The sequence below is a fragment of the Mustela nivalis genome (genome assembly GCF_964662115.1).
Source record: "Mustela nivalis genome assembly, chromosome: 1".
Lineage (NCBI taxonomy): Eukaryota > Metazoa > Chordata > Mammalia > Carnivora > Mustelidae > Mustela > Mustela nivalis.
Window position 1 is genome coordinate 141586118 of NC_139020.1, and position 25180 is coordinate 141611297.

At 36.2% G+C, this 25180-nt stretch overlaps 2 protein-coding genes across 9 annotated transcripts in view; one reads left to right on the plus strand and one right to left on the minus strand.

The window, feature by feature from the left end:
* AZI2 (5-azacytidine induced 2) overlaps window positions 1-14203 on the minus strand; it is a 35485-nt gene extending 21282 nt beyond the window's left edge. Inside the window, exons 1-2 of the mRNA XM_082728930.1 lie at window positions 13585-14203; window positions 659-879 (exon numbers count right to left, since the gene is read on the minus strand). Of these exons, the coding sequence (XP_082585056.1) occupies window positions 659-879; window positions 13585-13687 (324 nt within the window). The 5' untranslated portion in view covers window positions 13688-14203. The remainder of the gene's footprint in view (window positions 1-658; window positions 880-13584) is intronic.
* Window positions 14122-25180, plus strand: part of ZCWPW2 (zinc finger CW-type and PWWP domain containing 2) — a 125148-nt gene continuing 114089 nt past the window's right edge. For 7 of the 8 annotated variants that reach the window (XM_082728945.1, XM_082728951.1, XM_082728950.1 and 4 more), the window contains exons 1-2: window positions 14122-14253; window positions 21262-21376. The gene's annotated coding sequence lies outside the window, so the exon portion shown is untranslated. Of the gene's footprint in view, window positions 14254-18996; window positions 21065-21261; window positions 21377-25180 lie in introns of those variants that run through there. The other variant, XM_082728947.1, reaches the window with a different exon arrangement.

Sequence of the window (25180 nt, forward strand, 5' to 3'; positions counted from 1 at the left end):
GGAAGCTGCTGTTTATAAAATACAAATACAATGATCTAATCAGAAGAAACATAAAACTAAGTTAAAACTTTAAACCTCAAAAAATATAAGGATGAGTGATAAAGATTTTCCAGTACAAAAAGCCAAGTAGGTATGATGGTTTATAATGGAATCAGCTATCAACCTTATATATTCTGTAAGATTTAAGAGTGTCAGATTTCTGCATGAGAAAGGTAAACAGATGACCTTTATCAGTTAAAAGCATTATTCCGTGTGTTCAAGAACAAGAGACAAGTTGAGGTAGAGAAGATATCAGTGCTGGTGAAGATGTTTTTAAACATTAGAACAATGTTACATTTAATTTCCTGTGCTGGCATATCATTTGTTGCACAGATTTTAAAATCCTGAATAAAATACATACAATTTACGAAGGTAAGGCAATCTGAAAAAAAGATTCCAAGAAAAATATATTCCAAAAATATATTCCAAATCCAACTCTACACATATTCCCCATGTACATGATATGTGAAGCATAGTATGAAAAGTACTGGGTTTTGAAACCAGCTATGAGTTAACCTTGGAAACAGTACAACCAGTGAAGAGAGGATAGGAAAATATTTAAAACTTCAAGTATTTTGAATTATTCTTTAAGTTATAAAATATAATAGATAGTAATTACCTTTTCTTCCAAAAATCTTATTCTTTTCTTTAAGAATGAGTTCTCTTTCTCTGAATCCTTAAGTCGTTTTTTGATGTCTTCATATGCAGTGACAAGGGCAAAATGTGAAGCAACAGACTCGTCTCCTGAATATATTGAGATTGGAGTCACTGTGTCTCTCCTGTGTGCTTTTTCATGATTCAGAATGCAGATATCATCTTCTACCAGTGCATCCATGACAGCTTTTTCAAAGAATGTAAAAGAAAAATGTCTCTTTCAATAAATGAGCAAGAAAAGAGAGATGGTATTCAGAATAATGAAAATACTGTCAATGTTAAAAACTCCTATTTCTTTTAGAGGCAGCATAACATAGTGGTGAAGAGCATGGACCCTAGAACCAGATTCTAGGAACTGCATCCAAGCACTGCTTAGTGTGAGAATTTGTGCTTAATTTCTCTGCCTTGGTTTCCTTATTTAGAAAGTATAAGAAATAGTAGCAACTACTTCACAGAGTTAAGGATATTAAATGAGCTGATATCCATATAGCACTTGAAACCAATCTAAGCTATTATTAATAAGTTTTAGAAAAAGTTGCAAAACACCATTTATACAGGATAAAAATTTTTAAATATTTTTTATCCACCTATTGCTTCATTATCAGTATTTCCACTTTAAGATATAAGCAGCAAGTTTTATAACTTCGCAAACTATACATTTTTTAAAACTCTTCTGAATACAATTCATTACAAGAGTATTAAGGAAGTTTTAATGCATCCTCCACTGTATTCTTTGCATACCAGTAACTGATTGATTGTTGTCCATTTGCAATAGAAGACACAAAGGAATTATTTCAGTATTCGCCATGTCCCAGCACCATGCAGTACATTTTTTTTATTATCTCTTTCAAATTCATCCAAACAATTTTATGAGGTAAGTATTATCTATATTTTATAGGATCAAAAAGGTAAAGTAAATTGCCCAGGTTAAAGATAGTAGATGTTAATTAGCTCCAGGAGGGTACAGGTTATGTCTGTTTTGCTCATCGTGTCCCCAACTTATCATTGTGTGTAAGATGCCCAATAAACACTGGTTATTAAATGAAGAGTCAATAGTATAGGATTCAAATCAAACTCTAACTCAAAAACCTAAGACAAGAAGCCAGTTAGTTCCGTAGTTAGTGAACTTGCTTGCTCTGTACATGTACTTTTGTTGTTAGGTTCAGCATTACTTCCTCATCTCAAAGTTACGTTCCTGAAAAACACTGTGGAAGGAGAAATTGTAGCTGAAATCTTTTAAGACCTTATGGGAAAAACAGAGTAAGTGGGACTGCAGGTCATAAGAGATCCTAAAAAATCCTTTTAGTTACCTTTTAGTTTGAAATAAAACATCAAACAGAGCAATCTAAATAAGACTATCAATGGAATTTCATGTATCTTGTATTAGTAACTCATGACTACTGAAAAACATTTTTATTTACTATTCCTTGCTTGGAATGATATTTGGTTGCTTAGCATGTCACTGTTCCAAGAATATTATAGGTAAGGAAATTAAGGTAGAAAGGAATTTAAGTAATTTTCCCAAGTAAAATAATAAATAAGAAGATGTAAACATAGGTGATTAAGGCACAAGAACTATGTTTTACTGTGCCTGCTTTTCTCCAAAACTTCTGACCTCCCTCCCTGTATCAATCAATGCCTGTAAAGTTCATTTTGCCTTATTTCAGACAACATGAATACTAAGGAAAAGTGTAGGTTTTTTCTAGTTCTAGTTTTCTATCACTGTATTTTTGCTTTACTGATTTTTTATAATGGAAGGCTTACAATTGTTCTCAATTAATGTCAGTTTGGTATATCTAGCAATTGGTTTATATCTAAAATTACAGGAAAGGTAGGCATATGATTTCTCATATCTTAATATCCAACCAAATGGGCAGGATTTATTCAACTGAGATTTTTTTTTTTTCTGAAGACTCTTGAAAAACAAGAAATAAGCATAAACTACTCTACAAAGTCAAAAGAGATGTCCCACTGATTGTGCACTTCAAGGATCAGAGCATTCATTTTTATTATGAAATAATCACTTACCCGGGAAGGAAAAAAAAAAACACCAGTGTGGAAGACAGCTGTGCAGTAAAATAATCATGCCATAAAGATTATATATATATATATATTTTAAAGATTTTATTTATTTATTTGACAGACAGAGATCACAAGTAGGCAGAGAGAGAAGAGGAAACAGGCTCCCCGCTGAGCAGAGAGCCCGATGCGGGCTGGGATCATGACCTGAGCTGAAGGCAGAGGCTTTAACCCACTGAGCCACTCAGGTGCCCCAAGATAACATATCTGAAATAAGAGAAAGTGCTACAGGAATTGAGGGTTCAGGTGAAGGAGCAGTTTCTTCTTTTTTAAATTTATTTTCAGCATAACAGTATTCACTGTTTTTGTACCACATCCAGTGCTCCATGAAATCCATGCCCTCTATAATACCCACCACCTGGTACCCCAACCTCCCACCCCCCACCTCTTCAAAACCCTCAGATTGTTTTTCAGAGTCCATAGTCTCTCATGGTTCACCGCCCCTTCCAATTTCCCCCAACTCCCTTCTCCTCTCTATCTCCCCATGTCCTCCATGCTATTTGTTATAAGGAGCAGTTTTGAAAGAAGGTATCATAAAATAATGAAAGGACTCTTAGTTCCACACTCTTAGGTGAGAAGGATGGTTATTTTCATTGTATGTATAACTTCTGACAAGGGAAACAAGTTCAAAGGCCTGAAAGAGTAGAGAAGAAAGTATGAAAAGGGAAATGGCAAGATGTGAAATTAAAAAAATACCTAACAGAAACAAACTGAAGTGGTCTTTTATGTAGACAGACTACAGAATTTGGTTCTTTTTTTTAAGATTTTTATTTATTTATTTATTTGATAGAGAGAGATCACAAGTAGGCAGAAGGCAGGCAGAGAGAGAGGGGGAAGCAGGCTCCCCCCAAGCAGAGAGCCCGATGTGGGGCTCGATCCCAAGACCCTGAGATCATGACCCGAGCTGAAGGCAGAGGCTTAAACCACTGAGCTACCCAGGCACCCCAGAATTTGGTTCTTATTCTGAGGAATTCAAAACAGACCCGAACATAATTCAAGAATGTGAAGAATACTTATACAACATTTGTAAACTATATCCAACCAAATGAACTACTTAGTATTGTGCTAAATATTTTGTAAATATTCTCTTTTCACTCTCATGACTACCCTGAGGAAGGAAATCTTACTGGGAAAGACGGAAAAACTGGGGCCTGGGAAGGTTACAGACCAGATGATTAGTATATAGCACAAGCACCTGGATTTCAGAGCCTGAACTATTAATATTTTTCCCTCCCCAATGAATCTTTCACATAGTTATATTCATCAAGAACTACAAAACTAGGGGGCGCCTGGGTAGCTCTGTTAAGCATCTGACTCTTGATTTTAGCTCAGGTCCTAATCTCAGATTCCTGAGATTCCATCCCCGATCCCTCCAGCTCAACATGGACTCCTCTACTTCTCTCCCTCTCTCTCTGCCCCTCCCCTACTCATGTGTGCGCACATGCATGCATGCTCTCTCTAAAATAAAATCTTAGGGGGGAAAAAAAGGACCACAAAACTAGGAACGTTTTTAAGTACCTTAGATGGAAGGAGGTATACTGATGTAACAATGTCACATACACAATATGATCACTGGTCTTTTTAGAACAAATGAGTAGTGAAACTAGCTTATTTTATATATTTATTGCCTAAAGTAAAATGATTTATTTTTAAATCACTAAAAAGTAGCATATGGTGTCCTCTCTCCAAATATGAGAAAATTTATTTGGATATAAGAGCTTCTTCCAAGTTTTATACTACAATTCTATTTATTTAGTTATTATACTATAAACATGACTTGGAAAGCAGCATAAAAACTGTCCTAAAAATTGTATAAGAAATAGCCAAATTGTATGAGAAATACCCATACATTAAAACACACTCAAGAGGTACCTGGCTGGCTCACTTGGTAGAGCATATGACTCTTGATCTTGGGGTTGTAGGTTCAAGCACCATGTTGGGTGTAGATTACTTAAAAATAAAATCTTAAAAAAAAAAAACACCGAAGATAAAATCTACTAGCATCACAGATATGCATGCAGTTTTAATGTTTTAAAATCAGTATTTTAAATTTGCTGTAAAATGAAAAAGGAAACTTTGATTATCTTTGCAAAAATAAATATGAAATCACAAAAGTATCAGAAATATTAATGCTTACATTACTCTGTACCAGCTGGACTAAAAGAGATTAAAAGCCGCAGGGCCAAAGAAAATGCTATCTTAGAAAGGTTCTGAAAAATACAAGGCAGCTATCCCATTATATAAATTATTATACTGAAAGGAAAATTGCTAGAAAATTAACAAAGTAGGCTAGGCCTTTAATGCTTATGTATCTCCCTCACAGTAAAGTATGATTCAGTTTTATATACTTCTGTTGTGATGAAATGTCTCTTCATGAGTATCCAAAGTTACTGGCCCAAGAAATTTGATTTTCTGGACAAATCATGAAAGCTTAACTGGCTAATACTATCCTTAATAAACTAGACAAGACCAGTTTTAACATCTAAAATTTGGGAAAACTTATCCTACACTGATCTAATGTTATTTACTGTAACTTAAACTATCTTAAAATAACAAGCATGTGCTTAACTTTAATCTTTAAAAAGTGTCATAAGCAGGGACACCTGGGTGACTCAGCCAGTTAAGCGTCTGCCTTCTGCTCAAGTCACAATCCATTTCACAATCTGGAAATGAGTCCTGCATCAGGCTCCCTGGTCAGCAGGGAGTATGCTACTCCCTCTCCCTCTGCCCCTTCCCCCTGCTCATGCCCATTTGCTCTCTTTATCAAATAAATAAAATAGAAATAAAAAAGAAATTTTAAAGTGTCATAAGCAGATTATTATCAAAATTAGAATCATCAAAAGACTAGACAATATTTTAAAGGTACACCTAGCAAGAATTGAGAGCATTAACTTTTAAATCTCAACAAGTATCAAAAATATTACCCAAAGATTAAGCAGACCTCTCTTGATCATAAAAATCAGTAATAAATACATTCTATAGTAATATACCACACACACAAAATGTCTTTTTCAAGAACATTCTAAGAAACTGGAGATGACCTAGAGGAGTGTTTGACAGAGTGAGATGTGGACCACTGCCCCAGAATCAGTTGGGAGTACTCTTCAAAATCCTGATGGCTCGTTCTGGCCCAAGATGGTGACACAGAAGATTCTGACCTCAAGTCCTCTAGGAACAAACCAAATCTGCATCTACTATACAACAACCACTCCTGAAGAACTGAGGCCTGACTGAATGACAACAACCACACACACAGAATGGCAATAGAAACAGAGACATGGTACAAAGGGAAGCTCCAACCTTGCCACCGCAAACCACAGTGGGGTGAGATATTATGGGAGACTGTGAGCAGATTCCTCTGCCCTCTGGCAGAGGGAGACAAAGAGGGAGAGACAGAGAGAGAGAGAGAGAGAGAGAAGCAAGCTATGCCTTTATAAGGGCTATAGAAAATAAAAGAACCAGCCAAAGCTGCTGAACTCCCTCTGGGTCAGGAGACTGATGAGTGCTACAGTTGACATTCCCCTTCCACCTTGATAATGTAAACAGAAGCAGAGTCCAGGTGCCCTAGCTGGCTTACCACCTCAATGAGTTTCAGGCCCCTAATCCACAGTGGGATACCCCTGGTGAGTGCTCACTACAGCTCAAGCCTCCTTTCAAAGGTGGCATAGGCAAAAAATTCAATATCCATTCATGATAAAAACCCTCAATAAAGTAGGTAAAGAAGGTACATGCCACATTATATACAGCACACGGGAAAAACTCACAGCTACCATCATACTCAAGAGGAAAAAATGGAGAGTATTTCCCCTAAGGTCCCAAACAAGAAAAGGATGTTCACTCTCACCACTTTTATTCAACACAATACTGGAAATGGCAGCCACAGCAATCAGACAAAAAGAAAAAAAAAAAAAAAAGGCATTCAAATTGGTAAGGAAGAAGCAAAACTATCATACGTGCAGATGACAGGATACTCTATGTAGAAAACCTGAAAAGACTCCACCCAAAATCTACTAAAACTGAGAAATGAATTCAGCAAGATTGCAGGACTCAAACTCAATTATACAGAAATCTGTTGCATTTCTATACACTAATAATGAAGTAGCAGGAAGAAGTTAGGGAAACAATCCCATTTAGAACTACATCAAAAATAATAAAATACCTAGGAATAAACTTAGCCAAGTAAGTGAAATACCTGTACTCTGAAAACTATAAAACACTGATGGAAAAAACTGAAGATGACATAGACAAATGGAAAGATAGTCCACGCTCATGGATTGGTAGAACAAACTGTTAAAATGTTCATACTACTCAAAGCCATCTACAGATTTAATGCAATCCTATCAAAATACCAAGAGTACTTTTCACAGAACTAAACAAATTATACTAAAATTTGTGTGGAACCACAAAAGACTCTGAATACCCAAAGCAATCTTGAGAAAGAACAACAAAGCTGGAGATACCACAACCCAGATTTCAAGACATACCGCAAAGCTGCAGTAATCAAAACAGCACGGCACTGACACAAAACAGGCACTGAATAGAGCACAGTGAAATAAACCCGTGCCTATGCGGTCAATTAATCTATGACAAAGGAGACAAGAATATGCAATGAGGAAAAGACAATCTCTTCAACAAATGGTATTGGGAAAACTGGACAGGTAAAAAGAATGAAACTGCACCACTTTCTTACACCATACACAAAAAGTAATCTCAAAATGGATTAAAGACCTAAATGTAAGACTTGAAACCATAAGACTAGAAGACAACATAGGCAGTAATCTCTTTGTCATTGGCCTTAGCAACATTTTTCTAGATATGTCTCCTCAGGAAAGGGAAACAAAAGCAGAAATAAACTTTTGGGGCTACACCAAAATAAAAAGCTTGCATGGCAAAGGAAGCCATCAACAAAATAGAAGGAAGGCAACCTACTGAACAGAAGTAGAGATTTGCAAATGACATATTCAATAAGGAATATTGAAAATATATAAAGAATTTATGTAATTCAACACCAACAAAATCCAAACAATATGCTTAAAAAATGGGCAGAGGACCTGAATAGACATCTGTCCAAAGAAGACATACACATGGCCAACAGACACATTAAAAGATGCTCAACATTACTAATCATCAGGCAAATGCAAATCAAAACCACAATGATCTATCATCACCTTACAACTGTCAGAAGAGTTACTATCAAGACAAAAAATAACAAGTGTTGGCAAGGATGTAAAGAAAAAGGGACCCTAATGCACTGCTGGTGGGAATGCAAACTGGTGTGGCCACTATGAAAATGGTATGCAGGTTCCTCAAAAAATTAAAAATAGAAAAACTGTACAACTCAGTACTTCCAAAAAAAAAAAGAAAACACTGATTTGAAAAGATATATGCACCATGTTTACTACAGTATTATGTACAACAGCCAAGATACAGAAGCAACCTAAGAGTCTGCTGATATATAAACAGATAATGAAAATATAGTAAGCACACCATAGAGTATTACTTAGTCATAGAAAAGAATGAGATCTTGCCATTTGCAACACAGACCTAAAGGGCATCATGCTAAGTGAAGTAAGTCAGACAAAGATAAATTCTATATTTCACCTAAATGTAGAATCCAAAAAACAAAAGACCAAACAAAAGCAGAAATGGACCTAAACCAAGAACTGATAGCTGCCATAGTGGAAGGGATGAGGGATGGGCAAAATGAAGGGGATTAAGAGGTACAGGCTTCCAGTTACAGAATAAGTCACAGGATGAAAAGGTATAGCATAAGGAATATAGTCAATGATCCTGTAATAGCATTGTATGGTGAAAAATGGTAGCTATATGTGTACTAAGCATAGCATAATGTATACAGTTGTTAAATTCCTATGTTGTACACTTGAAACTAATGTAACACTTGTGTTAACTATATTTCAATAAATAAAATTCTAATAGAAAACAAACAAAAAAATACTGAGTGCTAGACAGCACTGCAGAACTTCACAAGTCAATATACCTGGGGTGAAAAGGTCAAATTGAACTTTCAATAATCAACCCATGTAATTTTAAGTCCCTCTCTAATTTGAGAGCCACTATTCTACAGAGTTAAGTGGCTACTATGAGATTTACGGAATTCCAATTATAACTAGTATTCTTAAACATTTATGGTCCTGGTTAGTTCTGTATTATCAATTGGTAAACATCACCTAACTTGTGCATGGAGATTGTGTTTTTAATAGTATAGAAAATAAATTCATAATCATTGTCTCTCTCATCACAATAGTATAGGAGAATCAGATATATTTACCTATAGGAAGTATATTTATATAATCATGCAATTATTTTATATATTTGGAGTTAAATAGTTTCTTCTTAGAGGTTTACATAAGAGATGTATAAATTAAAAGAAAATTAAAAACAGTTAAGTGAGGGGTGCCTGGATGGTTCAGTCAGTTGAGCGCCCAACTCTTGATTTTGGCTCAGGTCGTGATCTCAGGGTTGAGCTCAAGCCCTGGTGAGTCACCATGCTGGGTGTGGAGCCTGCTTAAGATTCTCTCTCCCCCTGCCCCTCCCCCTCCTCATAATCACCCCTACACTTACATGTGCACACTCTCTCTTTAAAAACAAAAACAAAAAAACCAGAGTGGGGTTAAGGTCAAAGATGTTGACGTTTATTGCCGAGAACAATGAAATTCCCAAGGATGATTAAAAGGTGTTCTGGTCAGCCAATTCCAATGTGAGGAGGAGATGTTTCCACACTATCAAGCAATGTTCCGGACACCAGATGGGTAGCCTACAATTCAACTCCATTCTGATAGTATCTACCAACATATTCCACAGTTTAAGGGCTTGCTCCCACAAGACTGCCCTCTACATTGGATGCGAACTGTAAGCCTAGGTTGTTACCTGTGCTTCTGAACATACATATACATAGGGTGAGGTCCTGAACGAAGCCACTGCTGTCCTTCTGGAATTTGAGGCCAGCATAATGGCATGTGAAATGTTCTGGAAGCTCTCGGAACCCTCCCTCTTTTGGTTTTTACAAAGGCTTCCTTACATAAAATGATTAAATCACTGACAACTGATTAAAATTTCAGTGCCACCCTCTCGCCCACACCACCACCAACCTTGGTGGGGCTGAAAGGTTCAACCCTCTAATGATAGGATTGGTTTTCTTGGCAATCAGCTCTCACCCTTAGTTGCTGTCCAAAAGTCACCATATTAACATAAACCCAGTCTTGGTAGAAAGGAACTTGTTAGAAATAAACAAGACATGCCTTTCACCTTCATTGCTCAGTAAAAGATGTTAAGAGACCAAATATTATGACAAAAGATGATCCTATAACTCTTAATCCTCAGGAAATTTCCAAGAGTTTGGGAGCTGTGGCCAAGAACTGTGGACTAAAGCCAAATATATATGAGAAATACATTTTGATCATCTAAACGATCAAATACATATTTCTTATAAATCACAATATTGCAATGATAATGGAGAAAGAAGGGCACAATTTGCCAGATAAGGTGGACAGAAAGGAGCAAGAGCTATTTGTGAGGCTACAGAAGAGACAAAGGAAAAAAAATTTTAACACTTTAAGAATTATTTTAGAAAACCTTAAATTTCAATATTTACTACAATCAACATTAAGAGTACCCTGAGTTAAGACATGCTATATATACTGGCTTGTGACATATTAGAAAACACAGAAATATCTTCTTTTCTAGGGAAAAAATATGATTATTCTGTCATATTTCATCATCATCATATTTACCACATTCATCACTTACCAAATACCAGGCACTAGTGCTTCCAAATGCATTTTCCAATTTCTTAGGTAGGTACTATAATCCTAATTTATAAACAAAGTCTTAGAAAAAAATTAAATATCTTATTTACAGCTATATGAGTAATCGGTGGCAAAGCTGGGATGTAAACCCAGATAAGCTTCCTTTTGAATTTGTGCTCTTAATACAACATTTTCAGAGACAACAGAACATGGATTCAGATTTGTTCTAATAAGAATCCAGAAAGGAAAAGCTCAGTGGTAGAAACAACCCCAACCAGAGATTCAAAAACCCAGACTCTAGTCTACAATCTGCCATCTTGATTACTGATTGGTTTACCTTTCAGGATCTAAATTTTCCCACCAATAAAAAATGACAAGGTTGAACTTCATTACTAAGATGCTACCTTCCTAAATTGTGAAAGGAAAATTTAATGCAAATATAGAATGGCAACCTAAACAGATAGAAGGAGTTCCATTTTTGCCAAAAACTGAATAAATGGTATAGTACAAATCTTAGACCTCAAATCCATACCAAACATGGCTAAAAAGTTATCACCACCACCCCAGATGAAGAAACTTAAGCTCAAAGAGGTGTGGCTAATTTGCTTAAAATCACACTGGCAGTATATGACAGAGCTAGGGTTGGAATTAAGCATTATCTAGTGGGCTCTTTCCTCTGTTCTACATTTCCTTCTGAACTGAATCTCCTATTGCCATCATCCTCCTACCTCTGAAAAGCTAGAATATCCCTAACCCACTTCATAGGTTTATTCACAATACAGTGGAGCAAGGATTAAATCTTATGGAGGCAAAGAGACCAACACTTAAAATCCTCGTTCTTTTTTGTTTTTTCTAAGATTTTATTTCTTTTGGGGGGGGGCAGAGGGAGAAAATCCCAAGTTGACTCCCCACTGAGCATGGAGCCCAATTCTGGGCTCCATCTCACAGCCCTAACATCATGTCCTGAGCCTAAGAAGAGTCAGATGCTCAACTGACTGAGCCACCCCGACACATCCCCAACCCATATTTTTTGAAGATTTCTTTCTTTTTAGACAGAGAAAGAGCAGTGGAGCACACACGCAAAAAGAGAAGAGGCAGAGAGTGATGGAGAAACAGAGAATCTCAAGCAGACTCCCACTGATATGGAGCCCTACCCCAGGCTCAATCTCACAACCTTGAGATCATGACCTGAGCCTAAATTAAAAGTCCAAGACTTAACCAAATGAACCACTTAGGTGCCCCTTCACTCCCTATTTTTAATTAAACAATTGGGGCAGGAATGGCTTAACTAGTTTATAAAGAAGGGATGATCAAGTGCCTTTTTTCATGATACTATCACTCCGTCTATATACCTCAGAACTCCAATGCCCTATAATTCAGTGAATGCCCAAAATGTGTTCAGCAACAGATATACAGTAGGAAAAACTCCACTCTAATTTCCATATGTCACTAAACTGCATTAGTCCAAAAATGTGTTATGGCTAGGGAATCATAAGATTTTTTTCAGGGTTAGGGTAGGTATGAAGTACAGTCTACTTCTTTTCAGTCTTTTCATAAAGTAATAAATCTCAATGGAATTGAGCACTTACATTCCCTCTTTAGTGTATTAGTATATTAGTAATTTAGTATTAGCAGTGGTTACTCTCTGGTAGCCATTAAGACAACTGTACCTTAATCCAGAATATAAAAACAAGGAAAAAAAAAATCACATTTGTTCTGTTCATGGATTATGAAAAACGTCATCATGTTTCATTCAATAAACAAAAATGCTCAGTGTTGGTAATTAATATTTACCGAGTGTTTATGGTCTCTCAGGCAGCTTTTAGGGGAGCTATCTCATTTGTTCCTCATAACAATTGGTTAAATCTAAGACCTCTGATGTGGAAAGAATTTCCTGTTATCACAGGTGGACTAAAAGTAAGGCAAAGATTGAAAAGTGAAGCCAGGAATGTAAACCAGCCAGCTGACTACAGCTAGGGAAACTTAGAAACTATGTACTGGTGCCTTGAAGAGTTAGGCATTACTCTCATTTCAGAGAGTGGGAAAATGGCGAAGAGATTTAGTCTCCTACCCAGTGTCAAGTGAGTAAGTGGAAAATTCAACACTCAGATCTGACTTAATGTTCGTTCTGACTTAATCCAGTGCATTTCCCATTACACTATATTCTCTAATACTAAACCCCTATATTTGTATACCTCTTCCCATTTTATAAACAATATGGCATTAAAATTTTCCAAAGACTCTGTGAGTGATTATCATTCCTAATTTACAGATGAAGTAGGGAGTGATCACAACAGGTTGGGAAATCAGATATGGCATGTTTAAAGAACCAGAATTTAAATTATGCCGTTGAAATCTTAAGCAATCCAATTCAAAATTCTATAGTAGGAAAAAAAAATGTCTGCTATGTTTAAGAGGCACAGGTCATTTCAGTCTAGTACGTCACTGTCTTCGATCACCTTAGCAGATCTCCAACAACACATGCTGGAGCAGTTCATATTCCAACTTGTATTACAGTTTCAGCGAATATTTTATCTCACTTACGACTATGTGAGTTCCTTGTTTGTACCGTGCGTGTATGTAGGAGTCACTCTACAAATGATCAAAAATCATACCAAACGTACAGGTCAGACACTGCAAGAACGACGAATATCTACTGTTAGCCTCGATAACGGACAGGGCGGGGGGGGGGGGGGCCGCGGGGTGACGACCACTGCCTCAGGCAGTGCCGTCCTAGCCACACGTCCCTCTTCCGTTTTCGATATAAATGCAATCTCAATGAATGAAATACAAGTAATGGCGCCCTAGTAATTCAGAGTACGGAAAGAAAATAAGCATAGAGACAAAGTGAAAAACCAAGTAGGGCCTGGAAGAGCTAGCGTGAAAAGGTGACAGGACTAAGGGATGCCCAGGCGCGGGCGGCTCCCTAGTCAGAGGGCGCACGGGATTGTGAAGAAAATGACGTGTCTCTTCGAACCAGCAATGGCAGCGGAGGTTGGTCCTGGCACCGCCCGCGCCCCTAGCCCGGCTGAAGCGAGTCACTCACCCCGAAGACAGGTTACGTAGGGCCGCCCCCTGGGCCGCCGAGTTTCGATTCCCCAGTGTTTGGAAACGGACGGAAAACAAACCGGGTCGCCAGGGGTCACCATGGGCTTCCGGTTTCCTCGAAGGCACCACCGCTTCCCCAGAGAAGGCAGCCGCTCCGGGAACGCCGCGGAATTCCCATTTCTTTAGCCTCGGCTGCGCCGCAGCGGCGCAGCCCGGCCTGTCGTCTAGGGCTCCGGAGGTTCTGGAAGGAGAGCCAGCCGAAGCAGGAATTGCCGAACTGCTGCCGGAGAAGGCCCGTTACCCAGCAACACGCGCGCGAGACCTAGGCCCGCCGGCGTCCGCCTCGTTGGCGTCCGCCTCGTTAGCGTCCGCCCCGGCTGATGGCCCTGTCGCGTTCCGAGGGAGGGAAGCGCTGTCGAGGGGGGCTGGAAGGGAGGACGAATAATGAACCGCCGCAAGTGCGGCTTCCGCCGTCCTCAGGCTGGGCTCCGAGGCCACAAGAGCAAACCGGAACCCGGTCCGCAAGGAGCTGAGAGGGCGTTCTCGAAGCCGGGGCTTTGAAGGGTCGGGGGGAAGGGGAAGGTGGGCGCGGCGTACTACGTGTCCCGTGAGTCTCCGCGGCGGGGCGGGGCCGCGTCGACGCGAGAAGACGGAGGCGGAGCTGGAGGTGGGTAAGCGCTCAACTGGCCTCTGGGGCGGTTGGATTGCTGGCTTGTTTTTTGGCCTACTTCCAGCGCGTTCCTTTCTCTCGGCGTCCACTTGGGGGTCCCCGAGCGTCTGTGGTGTCTGTTGGATGCGCTCAGTGTTTATATCGCTGTGGCCGGGAGCTGGGAAACTAACGACGCCTTCGGGGCTGACGGAAGGAAGCTGTTAAGGCTTCCCACCTCCGTTTCCCGGGCGCTGCTGTAAACTTCAGGCCAGCATTTGAAACACAAGCTCGGCGAATTACTCAGGGCAGCATAGTTATTCGGCACAGTGCTCTTTAAAAAACAAACAAACAAAAAACCCTACATAACTGAGTTTAGGCAAAGCTTTGGGATTTGCGGATGGTACCCGGCGGCCCTAGATTTTCTACCGTCTTTAGTAATTTCTAGATAATAGGCCTGAGCTGTGAAGTCACGAGTAGTTGAACTCGTCACTGTCTCTGGAGGTCGCAGCCACGTGAAACCCCTCAAGCTCTAGGGCTGTTTCTGATTTAAAAAAATAAACGAGAAAACGGTAATTGTTGGCAACTTATCCTCATTTACTGCCAGTGGGCAAAAAAGACCCCCCTCGCCACCCTCTTACATAGTGTTTTGTCAACTAAGACTTGAATATTGTTTAAATAAGTGTTCTCTTGGAAGGTGTTTTTACATCGCGTTTTAATTCATCAGCCCACCTGGTAGCTCTGATCAAACAATGGATTCGACGCAAGGATTAACTTTAAAATACGCTTTTGTTGTTAATCTTCTCTTTTTGGTTTAAGTGAAAGTTCACGGTGGTTATGAACAAAGACCACACGCAACTTAAAAGTTACATCATATTTTTTAAAAATCTAAATAATTAAATAGTTTGCTTTAATTTATCCGGCTGCGGCATGAAAGAGAGCACGGTTTTTAGTATATTAGACGTGAATCGTTTATTTTTTGATTGCCTTGGTAATGCGCTTTGATAATTTAAAAAGCAGACCACTACAGTAAGGATGTTTTGGCTGGTAAAGTTTTGAGGAATGTTTACCAAATCGGCGGAGGTACCCGAAATCATCAGAAATAAAAATGATACTCTGGTTTCTAATTTGTAGATATGAAAATGCTTTCTATTATTCAACTTTGACAAGTTAGAATACTTTGAGACTTGTCAAAAACGAAGGAAAATTGACTTTTATCTTTTCCCTTTTAGAAAATGACAGCCCATTATTTTAGTTTTCTGATGAAAAACTAAACACCTCCTTACTATCATTATGAGGAAGTTTATTAACAAAATTATTTTGTTAAAATTATTTTCTCCCACCTCATCACAAACACACACACAGAGACCCCCAAGGGGGGAAAAAAAAGGACATAGACAAAAAGATGTAAACTACTTAAAAGTCTTGACTTGATAAACTGTGTATATCCAAATCTGTGTATATCCTGAAGCAACAGGCTTCAAACAGGGCAACACATATTCCTAACCCTTAACCTTAGAAGATACATGGAGGATTTCCATACATATCCCTACATAAAGGATAGTTTGAAGGTACTAATTCTCAGGTTGTCCCCTTGCATGTTTTCTTCCCTAAAATTGATCTACGTCAGAGTGTGCTGAATCAGATACCTTCTCCCTTCCTCTTTGGTAATTGTCCCTCTACTATTCTAATATAAAGCAATACTTTTAATCTGATCTAAATCTGTTTAGAAAGTGAGTGATTCTAATGACTGGGTAATTGATTCCTTTGTAAGAATGGCAATTGCCAAAGGCCTTCAGAAATATTGCAGAACTTAATTGAGTTGTCAGCTGACTACTAAAAAATAATTTTTGATACATACCTCTATGTGATTTTTGGTACATGGTTTAGTAGTTCAAAAAGATTGTTACAGCCAGAAATCCTTCTACTCCCAAATTCTTGGAATGGAAGAATACAAAGTAAAAGAAAAACTTTACCTGTTTTTTTTCTAGCAATGAGTAGTATTCATCCTGGATAAATGATATAAATGGGTGTTAGAGAAGGGCCTACCTGTTTCTTTATGAGATGCATTTCTAATAAAAGCTGACTTGATATTTTCAAATGAACATAATTTATAATATGTTTGTTACTTGATCAATAGTAGTCTAGTAATTTAATGATAATACAATACTAAAGAAAATTTTTAGAACTTATGTTCTCAGGAATTTAAAAATCTTTTTGTTGTTAGAAGGAAATTTGATAGGATGGTCAGCTTAAAATATTTTCAAACACTAAAATGTTAGGAGAAACGTATGTAGGAGAATAATAAATATGAGATAAAAATATGAATATATATATAATACAAATACATATATGAGATAAAAATATGAATTCAAGGAGAAAAGGAATGATAGTCAAGTTCCCAACTGTGAAGGGAAAGCTTGTTCATGTGCTTTTCAACAGGATGAATAATCATAGATATAAATTAGTATGGCATTTACATTTTATTTATAAAAGAGAGAGATGCTACTGTCTGTAGGAACTAGCCTTGTTCTGTATGTACAGTCTATGCTTCATAATAACTTTGAATTGAAATACTTTGTATTCAGTCAGAACTAGCTTCTGACAGAGATTTCATTTTTTTTTTTTTTTAATAAAACTTGAGTGTCATAATTGTATGCACAGTAAGTGTAGTGATTTTTTTTTTGGAAACATGAAGGTGAAGAAAAATTTGATAGCCCTGAAAAGCCCTAAAGTATGAAGAAGAAATATGAAGACAGCTAACAGAACAGCAACAGAGAACCCAGAATAGGTTTGGTATGTTGTACAGAGAGAGAAAAAAAGATCCAGTGGAGAGAATCATATATTCTTATTAAATGAAGTAAGAACAACCCTCCTCTGAGGCTTGAAAGTTGTACTCTTGCTGTTTGGGATAATAATTCATTAATTTATTAATTAGCAAATTAAATAACAAATTTATTAATTAGCAAATGTATTAATTAGCATTAATTTATTAATTAGCAAATTGCTAAATTAAATAGCAAATTAGTAAATAAATTAATTTATTAATTTAGCACCTACCATGTATTAGACATTGTTTTAGGCCCTGAAATGAAACAGGCAAATGACTTTTTGATGTATAAGGAAATAAAATCTATCACGGGAAATCAGTCACATAGACGAAGACGTATGTGAAATTTAACAACATGACAAGCAGCTCCCTCCCACTGATTTTCTTTTATAGCAATTCGTATATGTGCCTATGAAAACTTCTTTTCTTATTTAAAATGGAAAGAAGAAATAATTTGGAGATTTCTGCATGTTCACTGTAAAATCCAAGAAGACAAAGTCAGTTTGTTAGAGGAAAGATATTTTATAAAGCTACCAAATAAACAACAAAAGGATGACATTAAGCTTCTATAAGAACTGTAGAAAGAAATTAAACTAGATTTTTAAAAATAGAATATTTAGCAAGGGAAAATTTCCAAGCCATTGCACAACTCACAGCACATGAAAGTGAAATTGTTGAATTTATAACAGTTGCAAAGTTAAAGACATAAGTTCTTAGCGTAGATTTTTTTTCTTTTTTAAAATTAAGGCTTTAATATTTTAGAGCCGTTTAAGATTCATGGCAAAATTGAAGGAAAGGTATAGAGATATCCCATAAAACCCCCACCGCCACACATACACAGTCACTTCCATTGTCAGTATCCCCCCCACCAGCTGTTTAATTGTTACAATTGATAAACTTGCATTGACACCTCAAAATCAGGGGCAGTCCATAGTTGGCATAAGGTTCACTCTCGGCATTGTGCATTCTAAGGGTTTGGACAAATGTATCCATCATCATGGTTTTGTATAGGGTATTTTCATTACCCTAAAACCTACTATTGATTTTTAAATTGTCTACGTATGGATAGTCCATTGATTCTTAAAAGTACAAAAAAATATTTTTTTAATTTTTTTTATAAACATATAATATATTATTAGGCCCAGGGGTACAGGTCTGTGAATCGCCATGTTTACACACTTCATAGCACTCACCATAGCACATACCCTCCCCAATGTCCATAGCCTCACTACCCTCTCCCTACCCCAGTCCCCTTCAGTTTGTTTTGTGACATTAAGAGGCTCTTATGGTTTGAAAAGATGGGTCTTCAATCACTGATATTATACCATTATTTTGACATTCTACTAGTGTTCCCTAGTAGAAATCAAAGCTATTTTGTTCCCTTTGTGCTCAGAATAAAAAAAATTTTGATCATCCTAAACTAATATCAAAATTCTTAATTGTTCTTCTAAATCTTCATAATGAATTGCATTGCTATGTATATGTTATTGGCAGGAGTGTTTAAAAAGTTCTTTATCCTGTCCTACCAGTACTTTTTCTAGAATAATTCAAATTTTCAATTTGAAGAAGTGTTTCTTTTGTTTCTGTGACAGGACAGTTTGATATATTTATTATCTCAAATGAACTAATAGGTTTCAAATAACTGTGTTAGATAATATAGAAGTTTATACATCAGAGATAAGACAGAACTAGAACTACTTGGAAATACTTAACTATACACTGAAAAAATCATTGATATTTTGAGCTTAGTGACTGAAGTGATTGCTCAAAACTAAGAGTTTTAGAAGCCAGACTACCTTATTATCTTTCAGTTTTGATTTTTAGTTCTGTTTAGATGACAAGGGAATGAAATAACTACATCTACCCCAAATCTTGTATTTTAACTTGGCAATCTATTAGCCACAGAAATACAGTTTAAATTATCAATAACATTTATATTCATGAAAAATAGTTATTTTTTGACATTGAGTATGTAATTCACTAAGAGTATATCATTCACTAAGTGGGGATATTTAATGTTTTGGTCAATATTTGTTGTAAAAGTTATGAAACATGGGCCAAAGAATCTAAAGAGAATGAAAAAAATTTTTTTTTTGGTCTGTGCAGCTAGGCAGAGGACAATTACAGTTTTCCAGATAAAGCAAACTCACTTAAAAAAATATGCATGTGAAAACAATATATGCATGTGGAGATCTTTGGGGAGAAATAATGGCTTGGGTTGAGGAAAAGTGGAAGAGGCCTGAGGAAAAATTTTATTCATCTTGATATTAAATGAATCAGCATACTATTCCATAATCCTTGTTCTCTAAAAATAAAGCAACAAAAATCTTAAAAGATTATAAATATCTTTCATCTTTACAGAAACTGTGAGACAAGTTTATTCACTTTTTTCAGAAGAGAAATATAGAGCAATAAGGAAATTGTCAACTATAAAATGTAGCATTAGGCATATTTATATGATGTGTCTATGAAATGTTCCTTTAGTTAAGAGTTAGAGTGTGCTTTTACCCTACATGACCTAGATTATGTCAGTCTCACTTCTCCTTTTTGCTGAAAAAATAATAGAAATTTTAAATATTGATAATACATAATGTTAATAATTGTGGTCACTTCTAATGATATCTTAATAAAAAGTTTCAGAAAAATAGATTTGAATGACATTCATTTTATTGCTTTGAATACTGGAGGATATATTGAAAACCAAATATCTCAGTATTAATGTTAAATGTACACAGACTGCTCAAAGACTGTCATGTTGGATTAAGAAAAAAAAATGTGCTGATAATAAAAGATCTGTGGAAAATAGCAAAGGATACAAAAATATCGATCTTAAATAAACTAAGCTGAAGTAGAAAATAGCCTGATATAAAATATTACCGTGAGACATAGCAGATTTTCAGAAAAAAAAGTATTAATTCCACCAGAAGATTAAAAAAAATTCATCTAATAAAACAGCTTCACAGTATATGAACTAAGAGATAAACACACACTACTAGAAGATTTGAAGTTCCCTCCTTCACTAACTGATAGAATGGAAAAAAAAAAACATAATAGATGATTGGAATTAGAATTATTAACATCACACCCCCTAGGATGGCTATCCTCAGAAATAAAAAGCAAATGGAAGATATTTATGTTAACATTAATATGGAATCTCAAGGGAATCCCTGAATCCAAAACAGTCTTGAGAAAGTGGAACAAACTCGAGGTTTCACATTTGCTAAATTTAAAACGTGTTACAGAACAACACAATCAAGACAGTATGTCATTGACATAAAGACATGCATATAAATCAATGGAATAGAGAACCCCCTCAAAACCTTCATACAGGTGGTCAAATGATTTTCAGCAAAGATGCCAAGACCATTCAACAGAAAAGGGCAGTTTTTTCAACCAATGATGTTGGTTTTGGGAAAACTGAGTATCCACATGCAAAACAATGAAGTTGGACCCTTACCTACCATATACAAAAATTAAGTAAAAATTGATCAAAGCCTTAAATTTTAAGAGCTAACACTATAACATTCTTAGAAGAAAAATAGGGGAAAACATCATAGTATTGGATTTGGCAGTGAGTTTTTGGACATGGTAACAAAAGCATGGGCAACAAAAGAAAAAATAGGTAAGTGAAGGCCTCTAAATCAATCACTAATAAAATACAAAGAATCATCTAGTGACTGCAATCTTGGAAAAATACTGTGATCTTTACTTTAAATTTCATTAGACATATCTAAAATAACATGACTGAGGAGTAAAGAACAGCTTCAAAACTAAATCATACCTATGCTTAAATATATAACATAAATGACATGTGAAAATGTTCACATGTGTTCACGTGTTGGTAAGAAAGCAAATTGTTCCGGATTACAGCCCGATTTATTTATGTTTTTCCTTCCATTACAATTACAGTTAAAAAATAAAAAAGAAAATATACACATAACAGCAAAGGAAAGAGGGAGTCATCAGTGGATAAAAGATTACAAGTATTCTGAAAGAAACTAGGTATGAACATTTCAAAGAAATAGAGCCCAGGAAGTTTCAGCACAGAATATATTAGGCTTCACAGTGGAGCTGGGAATCAATCTTCCTAGAAGATGATGGCAAGGCTATGAAGGCCCTAAATGTAAGATGGAAGAAGATTTTTGGAAGTCTTTTATGAAACTAATGTGCCTCCTTGTCTTCTTCATTTCATCATGCAGAAAGACAGGCAATCCAGAGTGTCTTCTAAGGCCAGAAGAACAAAGGACCCACCCACTCTAAAGAAACTGAAAATTGGACAAACTGGGAAAAAGCTTTAGATTGTTTCTCTCCAGGGTAAGAATCCCAACTTATTCCTATTCTCACTGTGTCATGTTTACTTTGCAAATTTAGATGTGATATGTTGAAGAAGCATGTTCTCAGTTTTACATTATGCAATTTAAAATTACTTCTGTTTTCACGTTCTCATTTTAAAACTCTTGATTGATTTTCTCAATACTTGTTTAGTGATTCTTGAAACAATAATTATGTAGTTACTCACTAGCACCCAGTGTAAGAAAGTCATCACGCTTTATTAGAATTATGACACTTATTTCTAAAATGAGGAACACAAATGGCAATGTATAAATCATTTCGAATGACAAGTTGAAATTCTCTAATTAGACTAGATTGAGAGTCTATTCTTGTGCCTTGCGATTTGAGGGAAGTGGTGAACTTAATTGAAGATTGTTCTTTCAGGTTAGTGGAACAAAATTTTATGTTTAAGCAAATCAACTATATGACTTCTGTGCAAATAGCTTAGAGAAAAGTCAGTTGAGAATAGGCACATGTAGGGAGAAATAAAAAAGCCCATCTGAAATCAATGCTCTCTTTGCTCAACCTACAGATATAATTCGAATCCATTTATAGCACTATTATACTTGGTAGATGATCTGAAGAACTTAATCGTGATTATCCTTGTTAGTTCTGTTATTTTATGCTGACAAGTCTCACTATACTGAATAAACTGAGATACTTACAACCAATATAGCATATTAAAGCATATACATCAATTACTAAGATTTGAAGTTCGCATTTAGCACAATTTATCAGATCTCTAATTATTTGTTAACTGTTCCCTTAAAAAAAATTAAAGCTGAAGAAAATAGTTGCTGCAAAAGATACCAGTTTCTCATTCTGCCAGAAGCTCTTTCTTTGCCTTCAACTTTAATTTCTGATTTGGGATGAAATTCATTAGTTATCTTCATTAGTAAAACAAAAAGGAAAGAGAATATCTGTTAAGCATCTTGGAGCGTTTATTAAGCCACAGTCTATCCAGAAGTATCTGCATAAACTAGTCCATGAATGATAAAGCTAAATTACAATTTTGCATAGATAATAGGCCCTTAATAAATTTCTGTTGAATCATTAAGTACAATCTAAGGTTGACAAGTAGGCACAAATTAGGTAAATGAATGAACAGCAAGTGTTAAACTTACTTCACAGAGAAGATTAAGGATAAAATGCATTTTAATGTTTAGAAGCAGGGGCACCTGGGTGGTTTAGTCAGTTAAGTGTCTGACTCTTGATTTAGGCTCAGGGTCCTGAGATCCAGCCCTACATGAGGCTCTGTGCTGGTGGGTGAAGCCTACTTAAGATTCTTTCCCTCTGTGACCACCACTCATTGGGTGCTTTTGTGCATTCTCTCTCTCAAAAAGATAAACGAATAAGACTGCTTTAAAGTTTAGAAGTAAACTAAATTAGTTGTTAATAAGCATCTGAGAAAAATCCTTAAGGAAAGATGAAATAATTGGAGTACACTCATTCCACTTTGGTTTCTGCATGTTTTATTCTGTCCAACTACAAACAGAACTTACTTAAAAGCAATGTAGAAAGGGAGTCAGACATTTATTATATATCTTTAGTGTGTCAGATACTGAAATGGGTTTTATATGCTGTTTCATTTTATCACTGAAACCATCCTATGAATTAGGTATTACTGTGATCAACATGTTCAGATGATAAAATGATACTCAGATCATTTAACTGACTTGCCTTAATTTAAAAATCTCAGGAAATGGAGCTAGAATTTAAATCCAGAGCTACAGATGATGATATTTAGTTGATACACACAGTCATTCTGGTTGTTAAATATTTTGAATATCAACACTGCCTGGGCCAGTCCTAATTCTGAAGTTCATATTATTTCCATTATTTTATAATACTCTAAATGTTTAGTGCTTTTCTTTGATAGGAACTTTTTTAGATGCTGGGATACAGTGGTTAACAGTATAATAATATAAACCTTGACCGAAGTGGACTTTCATTAGCTTGTAGAGGACTTCATCAAACAAATCGTAATACAGTGTGTTAGGAGGTGTGTAAAGGAGTTGAGAGTCCTAGGGGCCCACGATAGGAGATTTGACCCCTACTTACCATTTTTTAGATTGGTTTAGACATCACCTGAACCTGGTCTAATACCTTCTACCTAAAGGCTTAGCATGCCACATCTGCTTCCATAGCATTCTCCATTTGTCTCCTAATGCTTAATGCTCAACATTTCTTGAGGAGAGGGATTTTGTCTTTGCCTAAGCATTATGTCTGGCTCACAGCAAATCCTCAAGAACTATTTTAGAACCCAAAACAACAAAAAAATAGAGTCGGGGTTTAAAACTGCAGCAAATATGCAAGAGAGCAGTTTTAGATAAGATTTTGGGGTATTATGATGAGAAGTGATGGAGATTTCCTTGTAAAGTAGGAGGCAAGTTTATCTTTTGAGAAGGAGGAAGATGGTATAGGATTTATTTATAACGGTTTAGAACAATAACTGTCCAGATGCAAGAGGAAAGAGAAAGAATAAAAAGGATAGCCTTGAAGATGTGCTAATAGCTCCTCTGAGATTGGAATCTTTCAATATGTTGTGGTACCGATAGGCATGACTACATAATTTCCTACAAGAATCCGCATCTCAGATGCAAGAAATCAGAGATCAAGCCTATATTTGTTAGGAATGCTCTTGGCCTCAAGTAGTTGAAAAGATAAATAGTAGTTTGAACACGTAGGGGTTAATTTTGTCACATATACAGAAGAACAGAAATATAGAATGATGATAAGATTCCTAAAGTTAAGAACAAAAAACTTAACTCCTCGGAATGTTACTATGGGTTCTTGTCTGCATATCCATTGGGAATGGGTTTTCTTTTGTTTTTTCCTAAAATATTATTTTGTACAATAAATATTTTTTAATTAAAATTGATCTTTAAAATAAAAGTTCTGAAGGAAAATATCTCCCTGTGTCCAAAACATTTTTTGGTTCATGCTGAATGTTATTAGCACCAGACAACACTTGAACATCATTAAGGAATCCAGGACTATTTGTTGTGCAAGTAATATATCAAGAGGTTTCTTAAAAAGTGGCTTCTAGTTCTGGGGTGACAGGGAAAGGCAAATTATGGTTGATGAGGCCTGATCTTCTACCAAGACTATTAAGTAAGTGAAGCTTATGTTTTTATACCAGATTCCTTCTCTTCAACCATTTGTAGAATGTTTGTCGTAACTTACTCTGCTCACAATACTTTCCACTTTGCTCTTTTCTTGCATTTCTGTTCTCCTAATTCACAGAATTAAAAAAAAAAAAAACAAACCCAGAAACCAACTTAGAGTTAGCTAAAATTGTTTTCTCCATTTCCTTCATAATTTCACTTTAGCATGCTCCAATGAGGTTTTCATCTCTACCTCTAACTTATTGTTGTTCATTGATCATTGATGACTGCCATGTTTCTCTGTTCCTCTTACTCAGATAAGCAATATCTAATATAATCAACTGCTGTGTCTCTCTGGAAACATAAAATCACCAACTTTGATCCAGTTACTTAGGCTGAAAGCTTAATAGTGTTGATCACTACCTTTCCCTTATTCCCTACACAAGATACAACCGTGAGTTCTACCTATTTCACCTCCAGAACACACAGAATCAGTCCCCTTTTCTTAGTGCCTGATTTCTACCCAAGACCAAAACATTATCTCTTTTCTAAAATCTATTTTTTACTATAATAAATTTTGAAAATATATACTTTGTTGAATTTTACCATTCATACAAAAAAAAAAGTGTGAAAGTTGTAGATGAACTCACAAATTATCCCAAAGTTAGTGTACATGTAT